Source organism: Garra rufa, chromosome 3, assembly GCF_049309525.1.
Source record: "Garra rufa chromosome 3, GarRuf1.0, whole genome shotgun sequence".
Classification (NCBI taxonomy): Eukaryota; Metazoa; Chordata; class Actinopteri; order Cypriniformes; family Cyprinidae; genus Garra; species Garra rufa.
In genome coordinates, this window is record NC_133363.1 from 4,653,339 (window position 1) to 4,666,144 (window position 12,806).

Sequence of the window (12,806 nt, forward strand, 5' to 3'; positions counted from 1 at the left end):
CAGCAGGAAATACATTAACACAGAAAAGAAAAACTGCACTGCGAGTGATTTCATGTGGACTTTGATGATGCTCCTCAAAACTGACAAGACAAAAAATCTCTCCATTCTCTAAAATAGAAGAGAAAATGTCTTTATGTTTATCAGAAGGATTGCATATACTGTATACCTCAATATCCTGTCTCAGCAGGAAATACATTAACACAGAAAAGAAAAACTGCACTGCGAGTGATTTCATGTGGACTTTGATGATGCTCCTCAAATTTTACAAGAAGAAAAAATCTCTCCATTCTCTAAAATGGAAGAGAAATGTATTTATTTTTTAGAATAACTGCATATACATCAGCATTCCTGACTGAACATTTGCTACATAGTGTAGGTATAACAGTAATCATCATCGAGGATGTTTAACCAGCATCCGCCGTTATTGGGCGCCCTAATAAATAAATAAGTCCTGAGAGGAGAGAGCTGCAGCCGAACTGCTGATGTCAGGAGCTTCAGTGCTGCATTTGATGCTGCAGGGTGGATGACGGCGACGGCGATCTGCTCCGGATTCACACATGCGAGCCTGACGAACAACATGCGGACTGTCTTGATCATATCGGCGCTGGTATTATGCCTAGCCTTGTTAGGGAGCGCGGGGAAAAAGGTTTTTAGATGCCCGTCCTCGTGTAGCTGCTCCAAGGAGTCTATTATCTGCGTCGGGTCTTCGTATGTCCCGCGATTCATTCCCAACGATGTCAGTTCACTGTAAGTCTCCACAAGCCTCTGCATTAGATCACTTAGTAGGCTGCACATGTGTTTGAAGGTGGAAATATAGCATTTCAGCACCAGGTTGCTGTTATATTCCTATTCTAATGTATGTAACAGGGTCTCGTTTTGTGTCAGGCTTGTCATGATTGTCTCATATGACTGGTGTTTTGCAGGAGTATTGTGAATGGGACCTTCTCTGAGGTCAAGGAGGCGATGTTCTCACACATCCCATCCTTACAGTTACTGTAAGTGAAGCTCATCTGACTAAGCTAATGTGTGTGACATGATATTGATTCACTTTGGGAACTGTGCTTCTGGTAAACTTGGCATGTGTAGGTTTGATCATGTGTCATAGAAGAAAATTGCTCTGGGGTTTTCAGTCACATTTGCATAAACCAAAATCTTCCACTTGAACTGAAAAGAAAAAATGTGGATTAAACACAATTTTATACTAAAGAGTGTTTTGAAAAATGTGACCCTGGACCACAAAACCAGCCTTTTTTTTTTTTTTTTTTACATAGAAATTTATACATAGCCTACTGAATAAATAAGCTCTCCACTGATGCATGTTGATGTTTGTTATGACAGGACAATATTTGGCTGAGATACAACTATTTATCACATTTAAAGTTGTCCAAATGAAGTCCTTAGCAATGCATATTCTCGTAAACTTTGCATTTGTAGAACAATTTATAGATTTGATCATGTTTCGTAGATGAAAATTGCTCTGGGGTTTTCAGTCATATTTGCATAAACCAAAATCTTCCACTTGAACTGAAAAGAAAAAAAATGTGGATTAAAAACAGTTTAATTTATACTAAAGAGTGTTTTGATAAATGTGACCCTGGACCACAAAACCAGCCATAAGGGTCTTTTTATATATAAATAGCTGAATAAATAAGATCTCCACTGATGCATGTTGATGTTTGTTAGGATAGGACACTATTTGGCTGAGCTACAACTATTTGAAAATTTTGAATCTGAGAAAATCGCCTTTAAAGTTGTCCAAGTGAAGTCTTTAGCAATGCATATTACTAATCAAAAATTGAGTTTTGATATATTTACTTAATAGTTATTTTTGGCATAAAAGAAAAATTGATAATTTTGATCAATACAGTGTGTTTTTTGGTTATTGCTATTAATATAGCCATGCTACTTAAGACTGGTTTTGAGGTCCAGGATCACAAATGTGTATGACATGATATTGATTCACTTTGGAATATGTGCTTCTGGTAAACTTGGCATTTGTAGATTTGATCATGTGTCACAGAAGAAAATTGCTCTGGGGTTTTCAGTCATATTTGCATAAACCAAAATCTTCCACTTGAACTGAAAAGAAAAAATGTGGATTAAAAACAAACTTATACTAAAGAGTTTTTTGATAAATGTGACCCTGAACCACAAAACCAGCCATTTTTTTTAAATTGAAATGTATACATACTGAATAAATAAGCTCTCCACTGATACATGTTGATGTTTGTTATGACAGGACAATATTTGGATTAGTTACAACTATTTGAAAATCTGGAATCTGAAAAAAAAAAAAAAAAAAACGCCTTTAAAGTTGTCCAAATGAAGTCCTTAGCAATGCATATTCTCGTAAACTTTGCATTTGTAGAACAATTTATAGATTTGATCATGTTTCGTAGATTAAATTGCTCTGGGGTTTTCAGTCATATTTGCATAAACCAAAATCTTTAATTTGAACTGAAAAGAAAAAATGTGGATTAAAAACAATTTAATTTATACTGAAGAGTGTTTTAATAAATGTGACCCTGGACCACAAAACCAGTCATAAGGGTAAATCATTGAGATTCATACTGAATAAATAAGCTTTCCATTGAAGTATGGTTTGTTAGGATAGGATAATATTTGGCCGAGAAACAACTATTTAAAAATCTGGAATCCGAGGCTGCAAAAAAAAAAAAAAAAAATTTAAATATTGAGAAAATTGCTTTTAAAGTTGTCCGAATGAGGTCCTTAGCAATGCATATTACTAATCAAAAATTAAGTTTTGAAAAAATTGACAAAATATCTTCTTGGAACATATTTACTTAATATCCTAATGATTTTTGAAAAATCATTTTGGCCCATACAATTGTTGGCTATCGCTACAAATTTTCATGTGCATGGTATTGCAAAAAGAAAACGCCTACCAAATTATGCCAATTCTACCAAAATTCTATCAAATCTACCAAAAACAGTCCAGTTTTGCACAGTAGTGTTGGATTGCCACAAAAACAGACTGCTTTCTTTTTTGTAAATTAAGATTTATACATCATTTGAAAGCTGAATAAATAAGTTTTCCATTGATGTATGGTTTGTAATACTTGGCCAAGATACAACTATTTGAAAATCTGGAATCTGAGGGTGCAAAAAATCTAAATATTGAGAAAATTGCCTTTAAAGTTGTCCAAATGAAGTCCTTAGCACTGCATATTACTAATCAAAAATTAAGTTTTGATATATTTACGGTTGGAAATTTACAAAATATCTTCATGGAGCATGATCTTTACTTAATATCCCAGTGATTTTTGGCATAAAAAAAACGATAATTTTGACCCATACAATGTATTGTTGGCTATTGCTACAAATATACACATGCAACTTAAGACTGGTTTCGTAGTCCATGGTCACAAATTTGCATTTGCATGGTATTGCAAAAAGAAAGCGTCTTAGAATTACACCAATTCTACCAAAAATGTCCAGTTTTGCACAGCAGTGTTGGATAACCTCAAAAACAGACAGCTTTTGGGATTAAATTAGCTGTCTAATGTACAATTGGAGAATAATTGTGACCCTGGACCACGAGACTGGTCATATGGGTCAATTTGTTTTTTAAATAATCAAGCTTACCATTAATATATTGTTTGTTAGGATAGGAGAATATTTGACTGAGATGGAACTATTTGAAAATCTGGAAGCTGAGGGCACCTTTAAAGTTGTCCAAATGAAGTTTGAAATGCAAGTTTTGATATATTTAGTAGGAAATATCTTCATGGAACATGATCTTTACTTAATATCCTAATGATTTTTGCCATTATGGAAAAATTGATCATTTTTAACACAATGCTACAAATATACCCAGGCTAATTTCTTACTTTGTTGTCCAGAGTCACAATTTTTTTTGTGTGCATTTGCATGGTATTGCAAAAAGAAAACACCTACCAGATTAGGCCAGTTCTACCAAAATATCTACCAAAAATCTACAAAATCTACCAAAAACGATCCAGTTTTGCACAACAGGGACTGGTCTATAGGGCATATCTATACAATAATGCATTTAGCCATTAAGTAGAAATTTAGTTGAACTATTTTTTCAAACGTGTTTTGTCCTCAGTTATTTAGCACTGGAATCCAGTGTACTCCTCAACGAAGCAGTTGAAGGTGACAGATGACAAATAGAAAGGCTTTTTTCACTCCCCCCCCTAGCTATTTAATAAGTCAGGGCACATTTGCTTCCAGATAGTGACGGTTTTCTTGACACTGAGAACACAGTGACTCTAGTGACTTTTCCATGCTGTCATTGGCGTATTGCAGGATGTCAGCGATTTGATACACTGACGTCGAGATATAGAGAAATATGTGCCTGTCCCGGCACTCACTGACAGTGACGGGGCACTTTTTATCTGTGTGCATTGCACTGCAATGTAAACACACAGCCTTGGCTTGGTATAATTACAACGATAATGATTTTTGGGAATGATTGTGGCTGTAAACTCTGACAGGTTGCTGAACTCCAATGCCCTCACCACAATAAGAGACGATGCATTTTCTGGCCTCCCGCACCTGGAGTATCTGTGAGTTTTGTTTAATTGTTATTTCATTCTTTAAAAAAGTCATTATGTTATAGATGAAAGAAATAGTTCACCCAAAAATGCAAATATTTACTCTCCCGCAGACCATCCAAGATGTAGATGAGTTAGTTTCTTCATCAGATTTGGAGAAATGTAGCATTACATCACTTGCTCACCAATGGATCCACTGCAGTGAATGGGTGCCGTGAGAACGAGAGTCCAAACAGCTGATAAAAACATCACAACTAATTCACACAACTCCAGCCCATCAGTTAACATCCTGTGAAGTGAAAAGCAACATGTTTGTAAGAAATAAATCCATCATTAAGACGTTTTTAATATCAAACTGTTGCTTCTGGCTAAAACAAGAGTCCTCTATCTATAATGTTCTTTCTACTGTAAAAAAAACAAGTAGTCTTGTCTGAAACAGGAGAGAAATGTGCTCAGATGAAGCACTGTTTACAAGCGAAAAAGGTCTTAACATTAACATTAACAAATATGTGGCTGGATTTTAATGTGAGAGCATTTTTTTGACTTATTATGGACTCATATTTTTAATAATAGCCAGAAGTGACTATTTAAAGTTAAAACACCTTAATGTTGGAATTGTTACTTACAAACATGCATCTTTTTACCTCACAAGATGTTAACTGATGGACTGGAGTGGTGTGGATTACTTGTGGATTACTGTGATGTTTTTATCAGCTGTTTGGACTCTAATTCTGACGGCACCCATTCACTGCAGAGGATCCATTGGTGAGCAAATGATGTAATGCTATATTTCTCCAAATCAGTTCTGTTGAAGAAACAAACTCATTCACATCTTGGATAGTACATCTTTGAGTAAACTCTTAATTTAAGCGAAGAATATATTGGGAAGCTCTGATTTTGAATGTTTACATATTGAAATATCTTTTCAGTTTTAGATGTTTTCAATTGAAATGAATACATTTAATGTTTTAATGGTTGTTTCAGTTAATCCTAATGGCTCCTTTTCATGTACTATACACTGACAATCATCAATTATTTACTTTCTACTCTTAATTTTCTCTCTGCAGGTTTATAGAAAACAACAAGATTGAAACAACATCAAAATACTCTTTCAGAGGACTTAGGGATTTGACTCATCTGTACGTTACTTTTTATCATATTAAGAGGATGTACAGTACATTTGCCAGTTATTTTGCTTTACTCTAAAGTGTTGCTGTATCCCTTACAGGTCTTTGGCAAACAACAACATTAAAGCTTTGCCCAGAGATCTTTTCATTGATCTGGACTCATTGATAGAGCTGTGAGTCTAGGCTTCTGTATTTGCTTACTTAGCAATAACTGTATTATAGTAGAGTGCATCGAATATGATATGATAAAATGTCTTTTTAAGCCTATAGAAATGTACACTGTATAAGAAGTTCAATGCTTATTGATGTTTTCATGTACGTTTCCTTGCAGAGACCTGAGGGGCAATGTTTTTGAGTGTGATTGTCGAGCGAAGTGGCTGATGTTGTGGCTGAAGAGCACGAACGCCACTGTATCAGACGTCCTCTGCGCCGGTCCTGAGGAGATGAAGGGCAAACGGCTCAATGACATGGCGAGCTTACATAACGAATGCATCTCTACAGGTATGTGAATGAGCATGTGCATGCTGGGTGCAGACTATAAATACCATTCACTGCATTTTGTTTATTATTTATAGCTGTTTTTTTTTTATTGACCTTGTGATATTTAATGAAAATGTCCGGTCAAATGACTTCTCTCTGTTGACTCATTTAGTTTGCTTAAACTTGAGTGGAATATCTATGAATCAAATCAACAACCAATGAGTTTTTATTTTTATTTTGATACATTCTGATTACACTCAGATGCACATCACAATATGGAAGAAAAGATCTGATGCATTTCGTATATCTGCATATATCTTGTATATGGGCCATTCTACAGACTTGGTCCAAAGTCAGAGTTGGAAATGTCTTTTTTTTTTTTAAATGTGTATGTGTGCAAACTCAAACTGTATAATATCCAAGGTACACATTTCTAGTAATTGTGCAGTTAATTCTCATATTGTATTTTCAGGTTTTGGAATATTTGTCCTTTCCTCAAATTTGTCACTACAGAAATGCATAATTAATTAAGAAGGGTTATATTGACCTATTAAGATTTAGCTGACACCTACATTGTAAATATATATTTTTGCTATTTTATAAAAAAAAAATATAACAATTGCATTTTTAACAATATTTCAGATAATGTTACTTTTTGTTACTACCAAAACAATGATGACATGTTTCGGTGAAAGATGTCACCGAAACGGCACCAAATGTTTCGGTAGGTAGTGACTGTTAAGGTAGTGAAAATTTTATGGGATGACACCCAAAAAACTCAAAGATGTTACTACCGAAAAGGCACCATATATTTCGGTAGTGACAATTTTATGGGATAACACCCCAAAAAGCCAAAGATGTTACTGCCGAAACGCTACCAAATGTTTCGTTAGTGACAGTTACGGTAATGGCAATTTTATGGGATGACACAAAAAATCAAAACAAAGATCACTACAGCCATTATTGTTGTCAACTTGGTGGTGTGTTTGGGGTGGTTATTGGAAAACTGCCGTTCTGCCTAGTTTCTGGAGGGAAGGCATCATATTCTGCTTCAGAATGTACAGTACATAATGGAATCCATGTTTCCCTTAATGAGCCGCAGCTCCCCAGAACCAGCAGCACTCATGCAGCCCCAGACCATGATGCTACCACCACCATGCTTGACTGGAGGCAAGACACAAGTTTCTTGGTGCTTCTCACCAGGGCATCGCCACACATGCTGGACACCATCTGAGCCAAACAAGTTTATCTTGTAGTCTCATCAGACCACAGGATATGGTTCCAGTAATTCATGCTCTTAGACAGGTTGTCTTCAGCAAACCGTTTGCGGGATTTTTTGTGAGCCAGCTTTAGAAGAGGCTTTCATCTGGGATGACGCCTACGCAAACCGACTTGTTGCAGTGTGCGACGTATGGTCTGAGCACTGACAAGCTGACCTTCTACTTCTGCAACCTTTAAAGCAATACTGGCTGCACTCATGCATCTGTTTTTGTGAAGCCAGGTTTTGAACCTGACACATAGAAAGAGTACATAACTTCGTTGATCAACCCTTGCAAGGCCTGTTCCGAATAGAACCCATCTTAAAACACCTCTGTATGACTCTGACCACTGTAGTGTAACTCGGTTTCAGGGTGTTACTGAACCTCTAATAGTCTTGGCAATCTTGCTGGAGAGCAATGTACAAAATATACTAAAGTGGTTGCAGAAATATGAGGGGTGTACTCACTTTTGTGAGATACTGTATCTGAACCTATTTATATCTCTTTAGTGTTTTCATGCAGCATAACAGTGATGAGATGCAAAACAGAATTAGTAATGTGTTTTTTACCATGTATTGTCCAGATTTCATTCCTCTTCACTCTGTGGCTACGGAGTCTTTGTCTGTGGACACGTTCTCCCACAAGAACGACGTGTACGTGGCCATCGCTGCTCCCAACATAGAGAGCTGCATGGTGCTCCAGTGGGACCACATCGAGATGAACTTCAGGAGTTACGACAACATCACAGGTACAGTCATGCTGATAAGGATTAAGTATGGCCAAAAAATTCTCATGCAATGTGTTTTCTTTTAATCTCAGGTCAGTCCATAGTTGGCTGCAAGTCTGTGATCATCCAGGACCAGGTGTTTGTCATCGTTGCGCAACTCTTTGGTGGCTCCCACATCTACAAGTTTGACGAAGACCAAAGCAAGTTCACAAAGTTCCAAGACATTGAGGTCTCCAAGATTTCCAAGCCGAATGACATCGAGGCCTTTCAGATCGGCAACGAATGGTTCTTCATCATCGCTGACAGCTCGAAGGCTGGTCTTTCCACCCTCTACAAATGGAACGACAAGGGTTTCTACTCCTACCAGTCGCTTCACGAATGGTTTCGTGATACCGATGCAGAGTTCGTCAATTTGGACGGCAAGGCCCATCTTATCCTAGCGAGTCGTTCCCAAGTACCAGTCATCTACCAGTGGAGCAGGAGCACTCAGAAGTTTGCCTTGCAAGGGGAGATCCCAAACATGGAAGATGTAGTCGCTGTCAAGGCCTTCTGGATCAAGGAGGATCTTTATCTGGCCATGACCCGATACATCGGCGACTCCAAAGTCTTGCATTGGACTGCTAAGGAGTTCTCCGAGATTCAGGCCCTTCCTTCAAGAGGGTCCATGATCCTGCAGCCGTTTACCTTCAAAGAAAGGTACTACCTGGCTCTGGGAAGCGACTACACCTTCTCGCAGGTCTACCTGTGGGATGCTGAGGAGAAGGTTTTTGAGCGTTTCAAGGAGGTCTACATCCAGGCTCCACGTTCCTTCACTGTGGTCTCCACTGACCGGAGGGACTTCTTATTTGCCTCCAGTTTTAAGGGCAGCACACAGATCTATGAGCATATCATCATTGATCTGAGTCTTTGAGTGCTGTTTAGGACACAGTCGCAGTTAAAGGATTAGTTCACTTTCATAACAACAATGCACAGATAATGTACTCACCCCCTTGTCATCCAAGATGTTCATGTCTTTCTTTCCTCAGTCGTAAAGAAATTGTGTTTTTTTTAGGAAAACATTTCAGGATTTCTCTCTTTATCATGGATATGGATGGAGCCCCGAAGTTTGAACTTCCGAAATGCAGTTTAAATGCAGCTTCAAAAGGCTCTAAACTATCCCAGCCAAGGAGGAAGGGTCTTATCTAGCGAAACGATCGGTTATTTTCAAAACAAATTGACAATTTATCTACTTTTTGACCTCAAATGCTCTTCTTGTCTCGACTCTGCGCAGTGAATGTGTAGTCAATATAATCCTCGTCAATGCAGTTAGGGTATGTCTAAAAACTCCCATCTCGTTTATGTCTTCAATGTCAAAATCGTCCTACAATGCGGTTTTTACCTTCTTTTGTAAAGGGCGTTTGAGTTTCTTTGTATGTTCACTTTGTAAACACTATCACCTTTTTGCAGCGATCTAAGGCGATTTTGAAGTTAGGGAAGACAACGAGATGGGAGTTTTTAGACGTACCCTAACTGTATTTACCCGAATCACACAGACTTCGGCTGCACCGAGATGAGACAAGACGAGCATTTGAGGTTGAAAAGTATATAAACTGTCAATTTGTTTAGAAAATAACCAATTGTTTCGCTAGATAAGACCCTTCATCCTCGACTGGGATCGTTTAGAGCATTTTAAAGCTGCATTTAAACTGCATTTTGGAAGTTCAAACTTCGGGGCGCCATCCATATCCATTATAAAGAGAGAAATCCTGAAAGGTTTTCCTCAAAAAAACATAATTTCTTTATGACTGAGGAAAGAAAGAAATGAACATCTTGGATGACAAGGGGGTGAGTACATTATCTGTGCATTGTTGTTATGAAAGTGTACTACTCCTTTAAGGCACGTCAGCAGCCCCTTCTTTAGCAGCTGGACATTTTGCTGGAAAGGCCTGGGAAGTGATATGGCATTATCAGGTTCACAGTAATAAGTATTACATCATGCATCTGTGTAGTTTTAAATAGATTCTGGGAGAGCCTTGACATTTGTTTTAATATATTAGAATCGTTATATAACATATAGAACATTTTCCTCAGCCCTGCTGAATCAGAAGACATTTCTGCCGAACATACAGTGCATGGACTGCAGAAAAGAGTTGCACTTGTCACCTGTAACTACCTAAATCACTCTACATAATAATATATACTAACTCTGAGAGCCTTTTAAAACTCTGGATGCAACAGCTGAAACCATGCATGATGTGGCTGCAACAAATAAAAAATAGAATTTTCAAAGCAGGCATGCAGATCAAATAGTGATACAGGTGACAAATGCAGTCTTGTTATCTTTAGAGACATTTTTACCTCATTTTTCAATATTTATTTAAATCATATCTCTCTTTTGGTCAGTGGACTAAGTTGTAATGTCTAATAATTAACCTCCATCATATTTATCAGGACCATCTCAGAGTTTAAATGAACAGAATCAAAACTTACATTTCAGTTGTATGGTTTTAGGAAATGTGTGTTTATGTGGTCGGTTGTAATGAAATCGAAAAATTAAGCCTTTTGTGAAAGAAAAAGATCATTTATGCTTCAATACAGGGAAATTGTCAAAAGCACAAACCTTTAAAATGATCATACGTCTGTTAAAACAGAAAGTGACTTAATCTTACTCAATACAACTTCAAGAATGTGGTTAACTAAAAATGTGGATTTTGGAGATATATTGTGCAATGAATGTAAAAAGCTTTTTATTTCAAGTACTAGTGACGAATGTTAAATGTCTGACTTATTTTGATATTGAGTGTGTTAAAATAAGAACCTCATTTCCATACTGTTTTGCAAGCTGGGATACGAAGAGAAGAACAACACAACCCTAAATAATGACTGCAGCCTGCAAAAGCATGATATTCAGCTATTAATATTCAATACCTTAATCTTACAAAAAAAAATCAAAGAACTCTTACTTGATCATATAATGTCCTTATTCATAATGGTTTTAGCTTAATCTGATATGCAAAAATAGAATTTTAATTTTGTAAATCATTGTTTTTATTCTCATTTGTTGAATGTTAGACATGTTTTTGAATACTAATGTGAATAAATGCTTATGAACACTAATTATCATTTGGTTATTGATTCATAACACCTGGGGCCTCATTTATAAAGACTTGCGTAGAAACCATCCTTGATTTTATCTAAGAACTTTTCTGATTTGATCGTAAGAGCGATTCAGAGAAAACGAACGTACCACGAAATCCATGCGTCCGCCAGTCATTCGGTTATAAATCACAAATGATCGTGGAATTGTGTGCAGCTGAATGTTCCGCCGTCGAAACGCCCCTGCTTAATTAATTAACATATAAAATGAGCTCATTCCTAAAGCAAAAACTCTGTGACAATGGCAAGTAAAAAGGAGTGCAAGAAATCAAATTATAGTGAGGCTGAACTATCAGCAATACCAGGCATTACCACAAGGAAACGGTCGTACGCCAAGCTGGAATCTGACGTGGAGATAAGTACTTTTCCACGTCAAAGACGGTTTTTATAAATCTGTACTTTGACGTGGATTTGATCGTACGAACACTCTAAGATCAAATCAGTGCGTAAGAAAGTTTTATAAATGAGGCCCCTGGTTTCTGACAAAATGTACAGTTTTGAAAGAATGAAGAAATTAAGATGGTTTGGAAAGTGGGTGATTTTAATATTATCAAAGTAAAATTGAATAACAATACTGGGTACAGATAAATCGATTGGATTGGCCACATACATTAAGTTTGAGTCTGTACTTTAGTATTTGCAGTGCTAAGCAACCTTGCATCGTCACCTAGTTTTAGGATGCTGTTTGGGGTTGCATCAACGGTGTTGATAAGTTGAAGTAGGTGTGGGTGGATGACGTGTACAAAGTGCAAAAACAAGGAAGTTATAACACTCTTTCATCGGATAGCGGATTAGTATCAAGGTCAACCTCAACGATGCAGAGACCAATACGATAGACCTGCTTCTACGAATGGAAAGTTCTTCGATGTGTTGGAGTAGCCTACAATAGGTAATTTTAACTATTAAACATGTTGTTTGACAGCCGTAATTTTTAGCATTTAATCAGACTTCGGCCGAACATTTATCAATAGCAATCACAGATCATTGTCAGTCTTTAACAACTATAAATTTAATCACAAAGTCACACAAACCAGTTATATTAAATGTTACATTTACATGAATAAGCACGCTGATATGGACTGCATAGCTACTTGAAAGAAAAGTGTTTAGGCGTGCATGAGAAAACTTTCTCTTTCTCTTTCTCTTCATTGTGAAATGCATTTTCCGCTCAGTTTCCTTTTCTATAAAAGCAAAAAGCGCGCGCTAAAGCAGAAGTTTTTCTCCACCGTTATAAGCCTACACATTTTTCCTTTTTGTACTCTTTTGTACTTTTTGTACAAATAATAATAATTGTTATATACAAATAATATTGTTTTATACAAATAATACCAAAAGTAAAAATGTAAGAATTGGTTACTGAAGGATACTGATTTTTTTTTTTTTTTTTTTTTTTTGCAGCACTACATTCTGTTTAGTTCTAGGGCTTAAACTGGGTTGTAACGATTGATCCAAAATTAACTTTTGTTCCACGCTACATGTTCAGAATGGTTTGATCTTCATAGTAGGCCTGTAATAGAACATTTCCTGCTGAATCAGAGGA

At 36.8% G+C, this 12,806-nt stretch overlaps 1 protein-coding gene across 1 annotated transcript; it reads left to right on the plus strand.

The window, feature by feature from the left end:
• The first annotated feature begins 453 nt into the window (after positions 1–453).
• lgi2a (leucine-rich repeat LGI family, member 2a) lies at positions 454–9,687 on the plus strand. Its single transcript, XM_073836819.1, has 8 exons — positions 454–747; positions 924–995; positions 4,479–4,550; positions 5,606–5,677; positions 5,767–5,838; positions 5,997–6,166; positions 7,988–8,152; positions 8,224–9,687. Exons 1-8 carry the CDS (start codon positions 524–526, stop codon positions 9,039–9,041), a joined length of 1,665 nt encoding a protein of 554 aa, XP_073692920.1. The 5' UTR covers positions 454–523; the 3' UTR covers positions 9,042–9,687.
• The last annotated feature ends 3,119 nt before the right edge of the window (positions 9,688–12,806 follow it).